The following is a 20962-nucleotide window of genomic DNA, read 5'->3' on the forward strand; positions in this document are numbered from 1 at the left end:
CAGAGTCTTCATTAATTTGTTATCTATAAAACATTTGCACAGGCCAGAGAAATGCTTTGCACAGATGTCTCTCCCTTTCACAGATGTCTCTCCCTTGTTAGAAAATCCCTGAGGTCAAATGTATGGGGGCTTTTTCCGTAGTGTTAGGGTGCTTGTAATGTGAGGCTTTAACAGGGGTTTGATTTCATTATTTTCGGGCATTTTATCATCATGAATACATTAATTGTAATATTTTTTACATTTTTGTATCTTCTGAATCTAAAATTTCCTCAGTAAAATAGTTGATTTTCTTGATTAGAGAGTATATAAATTATTTTGAACAGGAATGTTCAACAGTAAATGGATGCAGTAGAGTTTTCATATTGTAATATTGCACATTAAAACTTTGGTGCTAGCTTGCAGGGCAGTGTATGGAATTGTTCCATCATAACTCCAATCTCTCTTCAACCTGTATACCCCAGACAGATCTCTCTTCCCTTTCTGGCATGATTGCTTCTTCCAATCACCATGGCTGTCTGTACTGGCCATACATTACATTACATTTATTTGGCGGATGCTTTTATCCAATGAATGCATATCAAAAGTCGTTGGAACAACTACAAAACACAGGTCCGATAAGGTACAGTCCTCATTATGCAACAGTTATCCATGGCCATGAAAACATTAAGTTCAGTTCGCACAGTAAGCATAGGCTAGGTCAGAAGTTATGATAAGTCACACACAGTGACAGCTGTCATGGAAGAAGCACTTGACAATTTTTTGCTTTTTTCCTCACGACAGTGGTTTGTGTGTGTGTGCTTGTAGACGTGTGTGTAGGTGTGTCTGCGTGTGTGTGTGAGTGCGTGTTTCAGCATATTTGCTCGAATGCAAGCGTTTGTGAGCTTAAGTGTGAGCATATTTATGGACACACCCATTTAGGTCGGAGCGAAGAGTACTGCAGGCAGTTGCTGCTGGTTCGCCTCTCACTATAAAGAGAGAACTGCACAGTGTTTGCCTCACATTGCACAGTGAAGCCCTCTTTCCAAAGTGTTCAGACATTTGGTCGTACGAAACAGGTAGAAATGGCACTGAGCCACAAAGAGTTTGAGAGAGCAGGGAAGTCTGCTGGACTCCAAGTCTGGAGGATTGAAAACATGGAGCTGGTACTGGTACCTGAGATTCTCCATGGTAACTTCTACGTGGGGGATGCCTATCTCATTCTCCATACAGTCAAACAGAAAGAAACTTATTTCTATAACCTGCACTTCTGGCTGGGTGAGTAAAATATGTTTTTGAATTATTTATTGGTTGCAAAATTATCAAGTGAAACCACGGAAACTGTATCAAAAGGTTTTTATTGTACAGATGGTAAGGTATCATGTATGAAATTAAATCTTTGGGGAAAATATTTATTTTCTGCTCATGTAATGTGTTATGTGATGTTTCCTGATTTATAAACATGGGGATATGTTTAAAAGTAAAAATGCGAAGTATCAAATGTATCTTTAAATACAAGAAACAGGTACTCTTTTCACTTAAGCCACATCTGAATATTTTATACCTCTATTGATTAACTTCTTGTCTTAGCATGATCAATAACTCAAGGATATTGCCTAGTCCTTGTATTCTCGAAAGCTGTTAGGGAAGTTAAGGCAAATGGATGTAATGCATTGTCCTTTTGCCCTTAAAAGCATTTATAGCGCACAGCATATTAAAAATGTATGAATATTAACTATTGCACAGCATGTGGTATCACTAGCAGGTGTCGAACCAGCACTGCCCAGACTAGAATACACTTCTTTCTGAATCATATTAAATACACAAATATTTTGCAAAAACATTGGCTTAAAACATAATGGGTTATTTACTCAGAGAACAAGGTGTTAATGCCATATTTCCATGCACTTTCTAATAACAAAGTAAAACAAAAACATGCTGAAGAATAGCATAAAAGACTGAACCAGATGTGAAGACATATGAAAGGATTTCAGATTCATTTTGACTTCAGAAGTTTCTCATTGTGGACTGCCATTCAGTCAATGTGTTTATACCTGTCTTACACCTGTGTGAGCAGGTAAGGAGTGCAGTCAAGATGAGAGCACCTCCGCAGCCATATTCACTGTGCAAATGGATGACTACCTGGGAGGAAAACCTGTCCAGTACAGAGAAGTTCAAGGGGCTGAGTCCACCTCCTTCACCGGTTACTTTAAGGGTGGAATCAAGTACAAGGTATTCAGCCACTCTCATGCTATGCAGTTATGACTGCTGGAAATCCTGCTCAAAATTAGTGTGACAGTATTCACACCAAGGATAAAGACTGGTCGTCCTGTAAAAGACTTGATGTGAAAGAAAAGTTTAGCTTCTCTTCACTCTGCAATCCACCAGTTAAACTTGCAGGATGATTCATGTTTAGCTTGTGCAGGTAGACCTTTGGTGCCTGACGGACCAGAATGGCTCTCTGGTTTGTGATGGAATCCCACCCACCCCATGCAATGCTACAGTAAAATTTGCACTGCGGGGCTTGCTGGCCACTGGCATGGATACTGGACAAGACCGCGTGGCCATTCCACACAGCAGAACAGACTGTTAGCAGCATGAGCCACCCAGCACCCCCAAATATTGTATTATTTCATCAGTCTTTAATTCACATGCATGTTCCTGTTAATTAATTGCATCTTTATCTCAGCTGGGTTTACTGATTTTCAACTCATCAAGTCTAATGAACCTATAATGACACAGAAGGCAAACTATCCCAGGCTCAGATTTTGAATTACAAACAATTAGTTGAGCCATTTTCCCGCAGTGAGACACATCTTAGCTTTGATTGGTCAGCATGTGCCTCAGGCTGGAGGGAACACAATGCATGAGAGGAGTGAGTAAAGTTCATGTGAATCGAGATATGTGTTTTCTCCCTTAGGCAGGAGGTGTGGCCTCCGGATTCCACCATGTGATCACCAATGACCTGACAGCAGAGAGGCTCTTCCATATTAAGGGCAGACGGGTGGTCAGGGCGACAGAGGTGCCACTCGCATGGTCCAGCTTCAACAAGGGAGACTGCTTCATTGTGGATCTGGGGGCAGTAAGGACCAAACCTTTTATAAAGGAAGAATTCAGTTAATTTAATACACATGATCTTGCCTATGTTTATGGTGATAATAATCAGTTAAAGTACGGCTTTATTCATTTTTGCCACTTATAAATCATACCTTCTGACATACTCTGCTACACCAGCTTTTAAATTTGTCATTGTAACATAATTCCAACAAAGATTTCACCAAGTGTGAGACAGGGAAATATGAATATGGTTGCATATACTCCCTTTCAACTTAAATGCAAAAGATAGATAGGGATATTGTATTGACATGCCAAACTGCTGTACAGACAGAGGACAAATGCTTGTCCTTACATAGCTGAATGCTTTTTGAAAATCAGGAAAACTGTAAAAGGTAGGAATACTTATTTACATCTGGTTTGCATATTAAATATCATCTGGACTAATACATCTAAAATTTAGTGCTATCTTGTTAAGCACAGTGTTATATATATCTTGCTCTGGTGTTTTGTATTTTACCTTACCGTGTAATTTCTTTCCCTTGAAATTAGAAGTAGACAGCAAATATTCAGAATACATTATGGTAGACCACAAAACTATGTGGACTGAAACTAATCTGCATTCTGCTGGTTTATATAAACCTGAAGTACTGTATTATTAGGGAAATTTTCAGCACGGTTTTGTCACAGCAAACAAAATTATTCCTTCTATACACAAGAACTGTGTATTTTTAAGGTGTATTTGTGTGGCTTAGTATTATTCACCTCAGGTGTTGGGTGTCTATGAAGGTTAAACTCCCTCATTCAATAAGGTTTTGTGTGACAGCCATTCTCAGACATGTATTTTCTCTGCCAGTGTACATTATGGTAATGCATAGTGTACAATATTAAATTATTTGCGATGGCTTGTTATTTCTGCATATGATAATCTCAGGATCTTCAAAAGTCTATAAACACAAATATTTTTGATGCCACTGCATGTTGGCCTTTGAAAGAGGTTCAAATCAATATACAGGAGAGCTAAATGTAATCTGTTTCCTGTTTTATTATAGTAATTATAGTATATAGATATACATTATATTAAATATTACTTCACAATTTAAATGTATATTCCTCACCGTGTTCATTTGATGTAGGCTGAAATAATATACAATATACCAAATATACTGAATGAATTGCTGTAACACTGTTGAACAACTGAAACTACATACAAGGTAACTGCAGGGACATAAAACTGAGAAATCAGGCAACAATTTCTTCTCTGTGCAGGTGATATATCAGTGGTGTGGCTCCAACTGCAACAAATTTGAGAGGTTGAAGGCTGCACAAGTGGCAACCAGTATCCGTGACAATGAGCGTAACGGGAGAGCTAAGCTCATAGTGGTGGAGGAAGACAGGGAACCAGAGGGCATGATAAAGGTAACAAAGTCAAGCACACTTTTCTTTATTATATTTTTGTATGCATGAATGTTCAAAATATTGCTCAGTACATGTGCCAAGGTAGCCACTGAATATGATACAATGCAGATGATGGTAACAATGATACATGGAGTAATTCTATCCTTTCACACTGTAAAAAACTGCAGAAAGAAAATAATTGGCATATTAGCCTTCATTACACAAAATAAATATTATCACAATGTACTATAGTGGTGGAACGGTGGTGCAGTGGGTAGCACTGTTGCCTCACAGCAAGAAGGTTGTGGGTTTGAATCTCGGCTTGGGGCCTTTCTGTGTGGAGTTTGCATGTTTCCTCCCACAGTCCAAAAACATGCAGGTAGGCTAATTGGAGACCCTAAATTGCCGATATGGATGAGTGTGTGAGTGAATGGTGTGTGTGCCCTGCAATAGATTGGCGGCTTGTCCAGGGTGTAATCCTGCCTCTCGCCCAATGCACGCTGGGATAGGCTCCAGCACCCCCCATGACCCTGCTCAGGATAAGAGGGTATAGATAATGAATGGATGTACTACAGGTTGAGGGTCTAATTCTGACATATAATATGATGAATTCTCCATTAGTATGAGGTATTATTGGTCTTCTTTCACTTCATAAATGCATTATGAATATTTCATAGTGTAAACATTAATACAGTACAAATTGTGTTCTTCCTCACATCTGCCATAAAATATTAGTTAATTGATCATTTATGTGTTGAGGATATGGCTTAACCCCACCTCAGAGAGAAAATTTAATTGCAGCCATAACAAGCCATTTCATACTTAACATATAAATGCATGCTGTTCATTAAAACATGTATTTATATTTTTCACTTTTCATTGTTTAAATTGTGATTTGTAATATTTTCCAATATAGAGAGTACCTTTGTGCTTATTGGAAATGTAGTTGTTTTGACATTAAATGAAAATAACACTGAACTGAAAATAATCTCAGGTATTTATTCTAGAGGGAACTCCCATCAAAAGCTATACAGTAAAAACACTTATACATATGCAAAAATGCAGGGCAACCTTACTCTGCAGAATATACTTTTATATATATATTGAATATAAAACGGGCAAAGCAAATTATACAATATATTTATATCCTGGGAAATTTCTGTCAGCCACGGTCTTTTTTTTTATGTGCCTTTTCATATACGTGTTTGTGCACATGCATCCAGGCTGACTGGTGAAACCAGTTTCGTTTTGATGTTAATCCCAGGCTGTCTGACAGTTGTGAATAAGTAAACAGTGTGCATAATCTCTCTATTCCTAATTAACTGTTTGTGTTAGATTTCTTTCCTTGTGATAGCCTGGCAGTCATGCTAACTTTACATATAATTTCCACAACCTTGATATAATTTATTTCAGCATGTATAAGAAACAGTCTCAGACATTATGACCATGAGGCAATATAACTAACTAAAAAGGTTGAGGCCTATTTTTCCTGGAACTCCACTGAGGTGACTCATTTACTCACGTGGTCATATGTTAGCTTGAATATACAACAGTGAACAGTATGTCTCCTGTTTATTAAATTACATATAACTTTCCTTCCACTAATCCCAGCTCTCTCAGGCCATCACATAGTCCCCTTCAAATAGACAACACCTCTCTGCCAGCAGGGCAGTGAGGTGAGCACTGCTTCAGTCTGTCTGAAGCAGTCCTTTGCAAAAAGGACAAACACAGTGTGTTTGCAGATACTGTGAAAACACTTCTATCACCTCACCAGAAGAACACTGCCTTCCTCACCTTGATGGTGTCAGTTACAAACCGTCCATGTGGTGAGGTATGGGAGGGTCAGATAATACTCCAAAATGTTTAGCTTCTCCCCTTAACAAAGTCATTCACAATATATAGCCATAATATCATTTTCTTTGCAATATGAAGTTCTACAAAGGACGTTACACAACACCTTTACAGTGACAACTACATTTGTGGTTGGCTGCTCATTGCTGTGTAAATATTCTAAATATTCTAAGCATTCTACCTGATTTATTACTAATCAAACTTGTTTTCTCCAACCTCTGAAAAAGTTTTAAAAAAGATGTAGTTGTATTATCAACTAATTTTTACTGATGTCAAACTGAATAATATATGTATTAGGAAAAAAAAAAAAATTAAATTGCCTTTATCTAAAATGATGATCCAAGTGTTAAATGCAATCATATATTTTAGGTCACAGCCCAATAATGTATTGTTTCTCTCTCCCTGTGACACTATGGTATGAAATACATTGCATCTTTCATAATGTGTTATCAAATTACATAGCGATGTTATTCTGCTGAACATTGCTGCTCGTTGCACCACCAGATACACGGTGCCAGATAGACAGTATGTTCTGTTGCCATATTTTTAATATACTTATGTTGTCTCGCAGGTCCTGGGTAAAAAACCAGATCTTCCAGATGGGGATAATGAGGATGACGCCATTGCAGACATATCCAATCGTAAAATGGCCAAACTTTACATGGTATGGAGGCACGCATGTCGGCACACAAACACCCAGACACAAAGTTTGCAATCAACCTGCATTAGAGAATTAAGCTTCTGGATGGCACAGAATATTACCATTTCTGATTACAGGTATCAGATGCAACAGGGACCATGCAGGTGTCTGTGGTGTCCGAGGAGAATCCCTTCTGTCAGAGCCTTCTCCTGTCTGACGAGTGCTTCATTCTTGATCACGGAAAGAGCAGAATGATATTTGTATGGAAAGGTTAGTACTACACTCAAGCCTTACCAGTATCCGCAATCAGGAGTAATTTCTGTGTGCTGACAGAATTATTTACTGAAACAAAAGTGGCAGAACTATATGTAAAATTATGTCATGCAATGCTGCTTCAAGTGTTGTTATCTATTAGTGTTGTTAGCTATTCTGTCATTTCCTCATATCCATTTTCCTGTCATATGGTCAACTTCATCCCTTTAAGGCAGGAATGCTAACAAGAGTGAGAGGAAGGAAGCAATGAAAACAGCTGAAAGCTTCATAAGACAGATGGGCTACCCACAGAACACCCAGGTTAATCATATTCATATTAGCTCCAAATGACATGTTTGCTGGGGTCTTTGCTGCCATCTAAAAATACTGGATGGTTTTGTGAAAAATACTAAAATCAATAAATACAGCAGATAAATAAGCCTAAATTATCATGCCTAACTTCTAGATTCAAGTTCTTCCAGATGGAGGTGAAACTCCAATCTTCAAACAGTTCTTCCAAAACTGGAAGGATAAAGACCAAAGTGAGGGACTTGGGAAAGTGTTTGTCACAGAGAGAATTGCTCGGATCCAGCAAGAACCATTTGACGCCTCCAAACTCCATCAATCCCAACAAATGGCAGCCCAATACAATATGGTGGATAATGGAACAGGAGACACACAGGTAATTAAGCATGTCTGCCATTAAACAGGCAATGGGTTGCCATATTGAGCTTGTTAAATGACAGAAAATCAGAAAATGTTTGTTTTTCCAAGAAACATGCAGCTGAAGTATTTCTGAAAAATTTTTTTTTTTTCAGGCAGTGTGAAAAATATTTTCATGAATACACAAATATTAAGAACAAAATTTGTTCACATGATTATAAGGCTTCTATTAGGCACACCTGCTCATTAACATAATAGCCTGGTCCTCCAAACAGTGAATCATGTGGCTGCAAGTCAATAAGGCCTTGATGTTGTTCCAACAAACATTACAATAGCCAAGATTCATGATCTAAGCAACTTTGGCTATGGAATGATTGTTCGTGCCTTCAGTCTCTAGAGTTGATGAATGGTAGAACAGTGAATGGTGTGGGGAAAAAAACATCCAGTTCTCTAAGCAAAAACACCTTGAGAGAGGTTAATGAGAGTCATAATTTGTCATAAACAGCATGAATCCATGGATCAAACCAGCCTTGTGTCAATGGTGTAGGTTGCTGGTGGTAGTGTAATGGTGTGGGAATGTTTTCTTGGCACACATTAGGCTCCTCAATACCAACTGAGCATCAATTGAATGCCACAGCATACCTAGGCATTGTTACTGACCATGACCATCCCAGGTTCCAGAAACATGACAGTGACTCCACCAGTGGCTGGCACAGTCCCCAGATCTCAATCCAAAAGAGCACCTTTGGGAGGAGGCAGAATGGGAAGTTCACAACATGAAAGTGTGGCAGAAAAATCAACAGAATGCAATTGAGTCAGCACAGACTAAAATCCCGAAGTAATGTTGCCAGCAACTGGCTGAATCAATGCCACAAAAGATTCAGGCTGTTCTGGAGGCAGAAGGTGGTCCTACCTAGTACAAGATAAGTGTACCTAATAAAGTGGTCACTGAGTGATCAGTAACACGGTTCGTTGAAAATTCTCCAGGGGTGTATTCCTGAGTTTACAGTCATCTAACGTTGTTTTTCAAATGTTTAGTTAAACCAGGTCTTACACAAACAAACCATCGGCTCCTCTAAGTTCCTACCACAGACGGATCCTTGCTTATTCAACTTGAACATAAATCTACCCTGGGGCAGTAGTGCCTTATAATGACTAGGGAACCGGCTTGTAACAAAGGCTGTTGGCCAGCATCCCAGCTTCCATTGAGCAAGGTGTTTCAGTAAAATATACAGCCATAAAAATAGATTGTAGCTAACAAAGTAATTTGTGGCAATCACTCTTTATAAATACTGCTAAAAGTACAATAGAGCGACAACCAAATTAACCTATTGAAGTGCAATTCTCCAGAATGTCTCAGACTGCTGAACAAACAATTCTTCAATGTAGCACAGTGGCAACTGTTTTTATTGACACACACGATTGCACTTCCCAACTCAAATGCCTTCATTGCAGACCACACAATCTCTAAACCAGGTGAAGGCAAAAAAACACTTGGTTTGCGAAGCAGTTCCACTAGTACCCCAGTGCATTGCTGGTACTGTTGTCAGCAAAACATGGCCCTTAGGCTTTTGTGAGGTCCAAAGCAGGGGAAAATAAAAATGTTTCTTTGACTTTCCACAACCTAAATAAAGTTTCCAAGTTGCAATTTTTATTCTTAAGCAAAACAAAGTATTGTGCAATATCATCAAAATGCAGGGCAGCTATATCACTGAATTATTAAATAATTTAGGCATTAGGCTACCGTAAACATTGCTAAGGGGCGCAGCAGGAAGGATGAGAGTTTTGAAAATTGTGTGTAGTTTTTTAACTGAACAGGATGCCATTTGTGCTTTTAATAGTTCATCGTTCGGTTCTCATTCTATTCTTCAAACAAGCTGGTTTCTCAGCATGCCAGCATTTTTTTTAAAGTCGCCTCAGTTCACTGAATCATTACTGTATTTCTTGTGCAGGGACTTCTGTCCATAAAACACATGGGTGGGTAATGTAGCCTGCCAGTCATCTTGACATTTCTGATGTTAATCTGTGAGGGGAAAAGATAATTAAATGTAACCATTGGAATCTTCATCATAATCATAATAATCATATTTAATGTTTTATGGTTTTTCCTGACATTTGTGCCACCCACTTCCTAAAAATACCCAAATGGAAACCAGTATACCATTGCTACACATAATGTGCATGCACAATGAAATTGAAACACATGATGTAAATATTAGTTAGGATACTGCTAATGATGTTTTTATACTTGAAACATGTTGCAGATCTGGAGAGTGGAAAATGGTGAGAGAGTTGAAGTTGACCCAGCAACACATGGGCAGTTCTATGGTGGAGACTGTTACATCATTTTGTACACATATGCCAAAGGGAAAATCATCTATACCTGGTGAGTAGCCCTCACACCTTATCTTCTCTTTTTTTAAGCGTCTGCCATTTGAGAATGCATTATTACATTTTCCATTTGATTTGCAGATACCCTCATCAGGAATAAATTCTGCTTATTTTTCACACACTCAGCAAAACTCCACTGCTGAATATTTGCTTAAGCCATAGCAGTTATGTACCTTGCAAAAGGTTATAGCAACATTGTGTCACCCAGGATTTGGACCAACAACCATCTGGTTACAAACTTATTCTTCTTACAACTACTACACACCACACACCATTCCAGGTCATGATTGTTTACTAGGTACATATGAATGCTTTTGGTTACCTACGCAACATAAACAGACAAAATATTTTTAATATCGGCTGATGTCCTTTGGATAAATAAAGGTCTCCATTAGATGTTATGTGATGATCTCCCCCAATGGCATCTTCATGTGTCACTGGGAGTTGTATCTGTGTCCTGTGTGGCCCTTGCCTTGTGTTCAGATAGCGCTGTTCCCTAGTATAATTTCCATACAACTTGCATTTAGGCAGGGCTCCAGTGCCTCCCTGGATGAGCTTACAGCTTCTGCCTTCCTCACTGTACAGCTGGACCGATCCTTAGGGAGTCAAGCAGTGCAGGTGAGCCTCTGGCTTTCTCACTTTTTGCTTGACAAGCGAAATCGAGATAAGCAAAACTGTTTCACTTCATTGGCAATCTATTGTCTTAAAAGTAATAGAAAGATAATATTTTAAGACTAAAATATGAAACTAAAATACTTGTTAACAGCTTAAACTACATTTAGTTAAGATTTGCATTGTTAATTGAGAAAGCCACAGGAAACTTCATCAATGAGACAGTGCTCTCTGCATCACAGAATGTTAAATATTTAGTGCAAATCAATGTTACACAAGGGAATGATGAAGACTACGCCCTGTCTTTCCAGACAAACGGCCATATTATGGTGCAATAAAATGATTGATGCTGTTACCTAGTGGTTGTCCACAACAATGCAGAAAGTCCCTTCTCAATTTTGATTGGATACAGGGGTTTGAGTTAGAAATCAGTGGTTATTACATTGGGTCTTTCTATACACACATTTATTAAAACCATAAACATCTAATGGAATACTTTATAGTGTTTTCTGTTTTAAAAAAATTAAGCCTAAGCCATTCATTAAGCATTATTCCCACAGAGTACATAGTGGTCTAATAAATGAATGAATGAATGAATGCATAAATGAATGAATGAATGAATGAATGAATGGATGAATGAATGAATGAATAAGACACTACACTCAGATATGACTGTTTCTTCCAGGTCAGAGTGACTCAGGGAAAGGAGCCCTCTCATTTTCTCAGCCTGTTTAAACCAAAGCCTCTGATCGTGTTCAAGAACGGAACATCTCGCAAAGGGGGGCAGCAGTCCCCACCTCCCACACGCCTCTTCCAAGTGCGCCGTAACCTACCAACAATAACACGCATCGCAGAGGTTAGCTCTGAACAACAAATGAGCCTTCAGATTTACAGTAGCACAATAATCGCAAAAGAGAAATTCAATACTTTTTAGCTTTATTTTACGTAAGGTTAGATAATGATATTGTATAATGCAATGAACAGTCATTTTTGTCTCACCCACATTTTGTCAACCAGGTAGATGTTGAGGCTCGAAGCCTGAACTCCAATGATGTTTACCTGCTGAAGCTACCACAGGGGAAAGGGTACATGTGGGTGGGCAAGGGGGCAAGTGAGGAGGAAGAGCAAGGCGCTAAGTATATCAGTGAGCAGCTACACTGCCAGGCCCGCAGGGTCACAGAGGGAAAGGAGCCAGGTGAGCCTACACATCTTCACTCTTCACTGCATACATGTCTTACATACAGATGACAGCATTTCTAATAACTGACTGTTTGGTCCTCAATTAATCCAGATCCCTTGCAGTGTCCTAACTGGGAATCAAGCCTGCAGCCTTTGGTTCCAAGCCCAGTTCCCTAACCATTTACCCCACATTGCTGCCCTTAATGTTACAACACACTTAAATAAAGATAAAAGATGATGTAAAGGATTAGAAAGTTGAGTGTGTAGTCAAATACCACTTTCACTTTCACAATCAGTGTCAGCATCAATGAGTGCTTCACTTGTCGAGATCTCACGGTACTCTGTCATGCCCATAAAGAGAAAGGAATCATTTCTAAGGCATACATGTCTTTACAGTTGTTCCACTTTATTCATGCAGCTGACTTCTGGGCAGCATTAGGCGGGAAGAAAGAATATCAGACATCACAGCGGCTGGAGAGACAGACAATCACTCACGCCCCACGCCTGTTCGGCTGCTCAAATAAGACAGGGAGGTTCACTGTGAGTAGGACATCATGTCTTCATCATTATGATGTGACTGTGAGGTGATTAGAAGTGGTCAGGTTTTGATGTAGCAGTAAACCTGAAGGATACAGGGTTGTATGCAACAGGCACCACTGTTGTTCCAGAAAGAAGCTGTAGGCTGTAATGCCTCAGCAAATATACTGCTTTAAAAGTGTTAATTGTAACATGTGGAAGTTAAAGGTGTCACGCAAACGGGGGGTTAGGACCCAAAAGCAGAGTGAGGGAAAAAAAACTCAAAACTCCAAACGGTAAATGAAACGAAGATTTTAATAACAAAAACTCAGGAACAAATGCAGGGAACTGAAAAATGCCTCGCAGGGCAAATCCAAAAAACTCAAAAGTTCTTCAAAAAGAAAACGGCAAAACAGTACTCGGGCAGGGCAGGAACTCACGGGGGCGGAAATACAGAGGCAGGAATAACATGCGGAAACACACAAGTGAAAACACAACCAGAAACACAAGAATCCAGCACCCGAGTCAGGGAAGAAAATAATTTAAATAGACAAGACACTGACGAGACACAGGAGGGCACAATGCACAATCAGACCACAGAGGGAAGGGATAACTAGACACAACTGAAAAACAATAATAGAATAACTGGAACCAATAATACAATTAAACAGGGAAAAAGGAAAAGAACTACAAACTGAAGTGCCGCCATCTGGCGGCCCAAAAAAGGAAATGCAGACAAACACAGAACCATGACAAAAGGACATCTGTGAGTGCATAAGGTAGCTATCTAACTGTCAAAATTCAAACAATAAATGCAAACCAAAATTGCAATTTCTTGCCCAATTGCTCTTCTTTACTGATGATAAAACATGTTGCTAAACCCATTAAAAGTGTGACAGGCAATGCTAAAGCAGTTGCCCAGGTGCAAGAGTAAAAAGAAAATAGCAAAAGACAGTAGCAAAGAAAAAATAGAAAAATTAAGAACTATATTGGGTTTTTTTTTTTTTGCAGATTGAAGAAGTTCCAGGGGAATTCACCCAGGATGATTTAGCTGAAGATGACGTAATGCTGCTAGATGTCTGGGATCAGGTACAATGTCACTGTCAGATGTTGGCCTTAAGTGTTACAATACTGTACACATTTTGTGAGATTTTTTAAATTTTCCTTTTAGGTGTTTGTATGGATTGGAAAAGATGCCAATGAAGTTGAGAGAACGGAATCCCGGAAATCAGGTGGGGGATTTAATTTTATAAGTAAATAAATTAATTGGATTTTATTCTATTTAATTGGAAGTGATTTTAAAAATGCAATACACCTTTGATTTGACATGCAAAAACCCCATTCCACATGTTGAACTTTTATTAATAAAAGCAACAGATTAAATAAACATATTTAATATTGCTTTACATTTTGGTTCATTGCACAATAACCTCTGCACTGAATCATTAAGTTCAGCCTCAGACTAACAATTGATACTGTACATACTACATTCTAAACGAACCATTGTTTGCCTGAGCTGATATGATCACTACTCTGATATCAAAACGATAAACACAGTTTGTTTGGAACTGTTCTTTTATCATAATATCAACATTCTGAACAGAGCACCATTTAGAATTAACCCGATGTAATTAAAGTCCCATAATCTGCAGTCTGAGTAGAACATTTTATCGTATACACCATACATATTAGTTGCTGACACTGACATTCTGGCAAAAGCATTGTGTGGAACTGATGCAATCTCATCAGTCTGCAATGTTCAGTTCTGATCATGTTTGTTAAAGGTTCTGCATTGATGTATTTTTAATATGAGCATGTTGAGCCCACTTTGGTGGATTTTAGTCATCCATTTTATAATCCATTCTATTGCTTTTAACTTTCACCTGGACAGCTTTATGTGTTTTCTGGTTTGTTAATAAGACAGATATTTGTCTCTCTCTGCAGCGAAAACATACATTGAGACAGATCCGGCAGGACGTGATAAGGGGACCCCGCTGGTTATTGTGAAACAGGGGCATGAGCCCCCCACATTCACCGGATGGTTTTTAGGTTGGGATGCATCACGATGGGGGAATTAGATTTTTCGATTGCATTCCTACTTAGTTAGCACCATTTGGTAGCAGTGCCAAAAACCCCACATTTAAAGTGTTTAAATGTTTGTTTTTTTACTTTGCATAATTATGCATATTTTTTAATATGCATCATTAACAACCTTAGTATTAACATTACAAAACATTAACAAAATTGACATTAGCACTGGCATGAACAACATTAGCCTTATACATAACCATTAAAAATGAGCAACATACATAACAATATCTCCCATAAGTCACTAAAAACCACCCACTCTGCCCCCAATTAATTTTCTCACGTTATGTGGACTATCAGGCCAGCTACACTGTACATCTGTTTCACTGGTAAACTGAAAGTCACTCAAAAGCCCCTCCATCTCTTCATCACCACTGTACTCTGCACTGTCCACACTCTCAACATCAAGTGGCTCAATAAAGATGTGTGAATTATCAATTTTCTCTGACTGACTGTACTTATTAAATCACCACCTGCACACTGTACTGTTTCTTCAAATGAGCATTTTTTTTCTCCCCAGTTCACTCCTATCCTGTTATGACTGACTGCTAGAGAACTAAAAGAAAACATAACACAACACAGGGTCAAGAGTTCAGCTGTAAGGCACCTCAGACACAACAACAGTTACTTCTAAGACTTGTATTTGTCAATATGTTTTGTTCTCTTTTTCCACTGTGCACCTATAGCAGAGAAAATAAGTGAACAGCCATCATTCAAATTTCAGTGCCTTGGCACTCTCACAGTCACAAGAACTGAGAATAGCCATGGAAGCAGTGAAAGTGCCAGGAAACCATGAAGGAAAAATTTCAGTGGCTGCCAATTTTAGATATCATCGACATCACATCAGAGATGACAGCATTCAGTAGCGGTGTTGAAGAGAACACTGCAGAGCAAAACTGGCAACAAACTACTTTAATGTTGAGGATGGTAACCCTAATATTCAAGTTCTCAAAGAACATGAGCAGCTCCCTGAGACACACATGGTGAGCAGGGTCTAATTCCACCAAGCTCTTATAGAAGAGGTGAGGAGGGATCCAACAGTACCTATAAGATGCATTTACAGTGCAGAAACTGTGCGACCATGCCATCAGACCCAGGGTGGTGGTGACAGTCCAAAGACATGCAGGTAGGTTAACTGGAGACTCTAAATTGCCCTTGCATCATAAAATGGATGGATGGATGATGATAATAATAATAATAATAATGAGACCTTCACGTTTTGCATGTATCACATCAGTCTGTTTCCTATTTCCCCAGTCATTATTTTAATGTTTTCTCCTTGTGCAGCATATCATCGGACACTTAATGAGACTGTTCAAGTTCATCATCCTTCACTCTGCATGTTTAACAAAAGGTGAGGTATTTAGAGGGACAACTTGTAAGGCTGAAAAGGCAGAACAATGATGGCAACAGAGGAATTGAGTCCTACTGGTTGGCTATCAGCCACTGCATCCTGGAAGCTGAGTAGGGGAGGTGGTTTTTAGTGGCTTATGGGAGATATTGTTTTCAGTTTGGAACAATTACACTGAGGGAACACAGGGCCCTGGGAACATCGGTTGACCTCTTGGATTACAGTATATCTGATGATGAGGGTACACATATACCAGCACCTACATTTTTTATTTACTGTGCCAAATAATGTATAGTGGTTAGTTTTAGGCATAAAATAAGCCACTGAATTTAAATGGACTGGCCAGGCAAAGTTTACAAGTGAAGGCCTGCTATAATGCGGGGTTTTACTGCTTACGTGAATTGTCATTCACTCGCTGGTAGAATTTTTACTTCATATCATTTGGGATACATCAATAATTATTTGCCTTCATATGGAACATCGATTAAGTTGCTATACTGACAACTCATTCACATTATTTGAAGATTGATTTAACTATGGATATTTTTATCTCGCGCAGAGTAGGGGCAAGAGTCTTTCCCTTAGGTTAATACAATACAATACGCACGGACCTGTTTTCGTTTCGAAGATTTCGATATCTCCTTGAGCCTTCAAATTGTTGAAGTGGAAACTGTTTCCTATTCCGCAATGCACAACCCTGACCACCAGGTGGTGAACGTACAAAGGCCAACGTAGTGGATTCTCAGAACCTTTTGCTCTGCACATTTTAGACTAAAACTCCCATGATGTGTGTTAATTTGTATGTAAAAGGCCAGTTTTGTCGATATATTGTTTATTTATATGAAATCGATCCCGTCTTTCTTGTTTTTTCTTATTTTATTTAATTATTTGAATTTGACCGTAGTTAATTTGACAAAATACTAAATAGAAAACATGTTAGATCAATTAATCAAATGCATGTGTTAGCTATTGATAAGTATAAGTGTAACATTGTTTTAATTTGTTCTTCATTTAACGTTTATCATGGCTACAAATTGGTTCGCCTCCACCTCGATTGAATTCTCCTAACCAATCAGTTCAAAAGTAAACAATCCAGATGGCGTTGAATCGTCTTTACTGAGGGTGGCACTGTTTCTCCATTCTCCAATCTCTAGTGGACGGCTGGACGCGGACAGATTCAAGAGGAAACGAGACCCTGGTCGGCGAGTACGTTTTTTAGTATTTCGCTTGTTAGATTTAACCCATTGTAGAATTTTTCGCTGTTTAGCATTGCTGTTAGTTGGTTAGGCCTAGTTATTTTGTATAGCAAAGTTAGGAAGTGGACGTTTGTTTAAAATGGCATTTTCCTGCAGTATTTCAGTAGGAAAGGACAACTGCTCAGTTTACTTCCATTCTAGCAAACCACTGTGTAGTTACCTTTGAAGAACAACGTTAACGTGCAGAGTTTGGCTAGGTAAAAGTTTCGCTCTAGTAACTTCGTAAAATGACAGCAACAGGTGGTGGGTGTGGCATGAAGGTTAACGTGATTGACGTTTTACTAAACCAATAAAACACGGGAAAAGCGCTCAAGGCAACCAATTAGCACTCTCTTAAATTCTAAGGCTCAACCTGCATTTGCGGGTGATTAGAGCTGCATTACTACTAGCTTGTTAGCTTTTGCCACATTGTCAGTACTGCTGTATAGGCATACGAGAAGGGTGCAAACTGGTTCGGGTTCAAATGGAAAGCGGACTAAGCAATTGATTTCATGGCAACAAGGGACCACCATTAAAACGACCTGATACAAATTTACAGAGTGTAGGTGAGTGGATATTGTTTTCAGGCAATATGTAAACCGCGACCTTTTGGGCGTCAACGTTAAAATGACAGTTGAGGTTAGCTAGATAGTTACCTTCTGTTTGTAAGATTAAAATATATCTGTATCTGGCTACGATGTAGAAGTACATGTCTAGCTGTGTATGCGCACATCTCGACAATTTAAACAGCTATGACAGATGGCTAATGTGAAGTTACGCAATTAGACTGTCGTTTACAAGTTAGCTGGCGACTTCGTTTTAACGTCATTGCTTTTAGCTGGGATGCTGTCACAGCTGTTGTTGTACTTGACTAGCTAGTAAGCTAGTAGTAGCTAGTAAGTTAGCTTCCCTTTATCACACACATGAGCTAACTAAAATCAAGGTGAAATTTCTACGAAAACGCTTGTTGGCAGTATGGTTGGCTGCAGTTGGAATACTGTCAGCTTGAGACGGGGTTTCTTGTTGGAAGGTACAGTTCGATTTACAGGGTGGAGATGGGTGTAAGCTATACAGTAGAGCATAACCCGGAGGGAATAAAAGCAGGTTGCATTTCAGTCATTGCATCGACACCTTGAGCATGGCCAGCTAGATGCATATAATCTGATTGTTGCTGTTGTTTGATTGGTCATGTTGTTACACATTTTTAGTCATGCAAATGACATTTGATGAGGTAAAATTATCGTCCTCTGAAGTCAGCCCAACTAAAACAATTACCTTGCTCTATTCATTGGAGTTGCTTTGTTGTTGCTGCGCTAATTTCATGTCCTTTGTGTTTTGTTATTAGGTAACTGCTGTGATCCGCCGAGAATAGTAACGTTACAGCTGTTGAGAATATTAGCTGAAACAGTGACCTTATTCGTCTCTTGCATTTATCCCCTAATACATGGCTTAAAAGATGGGGAATGGATTATCAGAACAACACACTATTTTCCCAAGCCTCCCATCCTTCCAGTCTCTCCACATTGCTATACTTGGTCTGGATTGTGCTGGGAAAACCACTGTATTGTACAGACTACAGTTCAATGAGTTTGTTAACACCGTGCCCACCAAGGGATTTAATACAGAGAAGATCAAAGTGACTCTGGGCTGTTCCAGGACGGTGACTTTTCATTTCTGGGATGTCGGGGGGCAGGAGAAGCTGAGGCCCCTCTGGAAGTCATACACGCGGTGCACGGATGGGATCATCTTCGTAGTGGACTCTGTGGACGCTGAGAGGATGGAGGAGGCCAAGACGGAGCTGCACAAAATTGCGCGGCTCTCCGAGAACCAAGGCGTGCCCGTCCTGGTAGTGGCCAACAAGCAGGACCTGAGGAACTCGCTGGCGTTGGGCGAGATCGAGAAGCTGCTGGCACTGCGCGAGCTGGGCTCGGCCTCGCCCTGGCACCTGCAGCCGGCGTGTGCCATCATCGGAGATGGTCTGAAAGAGGGGCTGGAGAGACTGCATGACATGATTCTCAAACGCAGAAAGATGCTTAGGCAACAGAAAAAGAAGAGATGACTCTCACTGTCTTGAGAGACAGTTGTGACTTGCACTGGGGGTGAGGGGGGATGCAGTATTTCCGCACCTGTTGGATCCAGGTGTACTGTGGCCAACATGTCAGTTATCAGCTGAGTTTTATCAGTTAGAGTCACTTCAGACATCTGTGGGTCCTCAGACAACAGTGACTTGTTGCCCTCTTGAACTGCTGAGAGCATTAGTCTTATGAGAGTTCCAAAAGACTGACCTTTTATGTTGGATCAGTTTAAACGTTTACACTCCTATTGATAAGCAGAGCACTGGCAGTGAACGGTTTAGGGCCTTTTTGAAGGAATAGAGAAAAGTGATTTTTCTACATTTTATATATTTATATACATTTATAAAGGCTGTATCTTGTAGGTCAGAATAAGGATATCTTGTATTTGATGACTGAATTTTCAGCAACTACTGAAGCTTGGATTCCAAGTGTGCAAAATGGTCACCAAGGTTTTGTTTACGTATGGATATTGAAAATCTGGTTTCTAACACAGTACCCATCTTTTTAAATTCCAGTTGTACTTTTATAGGGTGGTGGTGGCAAACTTCACTTTGTTGTCCGACCAAAAGTCCATGGATAATTATTGTAATAAGATGAATGAATCACAGCTGTTAATGTATAGGCCTATGTGTATGGTTTTTTAGAAGAAGAAAAAAAAACATTTTAATGACGGAAGAAAACTAGTCACTAGATGTTGATAAAATGTTATTTGGGGAGAGTTTTGTTTGGGTGTTGAAAATGAGCTCTGATGAGTGTACCAAATGAAATCTCTGGCAATTTGTTGGCTTTGAATTCTGTAGTAGGTCCCAGGAGAGATTCCCTGTCTTAAATTTTGAGTTCTGTCTGTCCACAGTATGCTTTTGTATCCTGCAGACATACAAATGCACTTTAGTTTTCTTCTTTGTACTCAAATTATTATGAAAGGTTTTTGCTTCAGATGAAGCCTGTTATACACTGCAGACACAATGGTTCCTTGGTCAATGAATGAGTTTTGTTCATGTTTGAGTGAAAAGAATTTGTTCATCTTGAATAAAGACAAACCTGTATACACTAATATGATTTTTCTTAAATTAATTAAACACGGCTAGAATTTGAGCCAGTTTCGATTCTACCTACATGGATGATATGTCTAAACTATATTACTGCAAATTTTCGAAAGTATATGTAAACTTAAAAAAATTATATATATATATATATATATATATTTTTTTTTTTTCTGGCTTTGCATTGAATAGACTTAAATCAGCCTAGACCCCATTTTTGACCAGCTTAGAGAAGCTCATTTGGCATACAATTGATTTTTTTTATCCATTTGAAAGGTATGCTTTTATGAAATGTTTTTTTTTTTCTTTTTTTCCCCCAAAATTTAAATTCAGTTCTAGGACTCTATTGCTTTCAGTTACCAGTAGCGATTGTTACATTGGCATTAGAATATTCCGTTAAAAACATTCTAATCACATATTTGTGATCTGACATTTTAAAGACTTAATAGATGATAAACCTTGATGTTATTCTGTCATGTGATGTCTTTATGAAATTGACAAAATTCTAAGTGTTGTGTGGATAGTGATTTGCTTAACTAATCAGAACTGTAATGGAAGGTTTTGATAACATCTGGATGACTTGAATGACTGGATGTTGTCCTCTTGCGCAAAGAGGTTTATTGCCTTCCTTGAATAGG

General features: G+C 39.0%; 2 protein-coding genes across 6 annotated transcripts; both read left to right on the plus strand.

Moving 5' to 3' along the window:
* Nucleotides 1–137: 137 nt before the first annotated feature.
* scin (scinderin) lies at nucleotides 138–15103 on the plus strand. The gene is made up of 16 exons (XM_064349672.1): nucleotides 138–1254; nucleotides 2054–2208; nucleotides 2897–3058; nucleotides 4300–4449; nucleotides 6851–6943; nucleotides 7057–7189; nucleotides 7404–7492; nucleotides 7638–7853; nucleotides 10099–10220; nucleotides 10753–10843; nucleotides 11523–11693; nucleotides 11855–12032; nucleotides 12435–12556; nucleotides 13544–13621; nucleotides 13704–13764; nucleotides 14477–15103. The coding sequence occupies exons 1-16, from the start codon at nucleotides 1062–1064 to the stop codon at nucleotides 14608–14610; spliced, it is 2148 nt and encodes a 715-aa protein (XP_064205742.1). The 5' UTR covers nucleotides 138–1061; the 3' UTR covers nucleotides 14611–15103.
* Nucleotides 15104–16988: 1885 nt separating this feature from the next.
* LOC135262643 (ADP-ribosylation factor-like protein 4A) lies at nucleotides 16989–20335 on the plus strand. Of its 5 annotated transcripts, none has more exons than XM_064349747.1 (2): nucleotides 16989–17177; nucleotides 18663–20335. In XM_064349747.1, the coding sequence occupies exon 2, from the start codon at nucleotides 18663–18665 to the stop codon at nucleotides 19263–19265; it is 603 nt and encodes a 200-aa protein (XP_064205817.1). In that variant the 5' UTR covers nucleotides 16989–17177; the 3' UTR covers nucleotides 19266–20335. The 5 variants fall into 5 exon arrangements, with proteins under 5 accessions (XP_064205817.1, XP_064205793.1, XP_064205809.1 ...); XM_064349723.1 differs by having other exon boundaries at nucleotides 16994–17177; nucleotides 18552–20335; XM_064349739.1 differs by lacking the exon at nucleotides 16989–17177 and adding an exon at nucleotides 17570–17772.
* Nucleotides 20336–20962: the final 627 nt, after the last annotated feature.

The sequence above is a fragment of the Anguilla rostrata genome, chromosome 1, assembly GCF_018555375.3.
Source record: "Anguilla rostrata isolate EN2019 chromosome 1, ASM1855537v3, whole genome shotgun sequence".
Taxonomy (NCBI): Eukaryota; Metazoa; Chordata; class Actinopteri; order Anguilliformes; family Anguillidae; genus Anguilla; species Anguilla rostrata.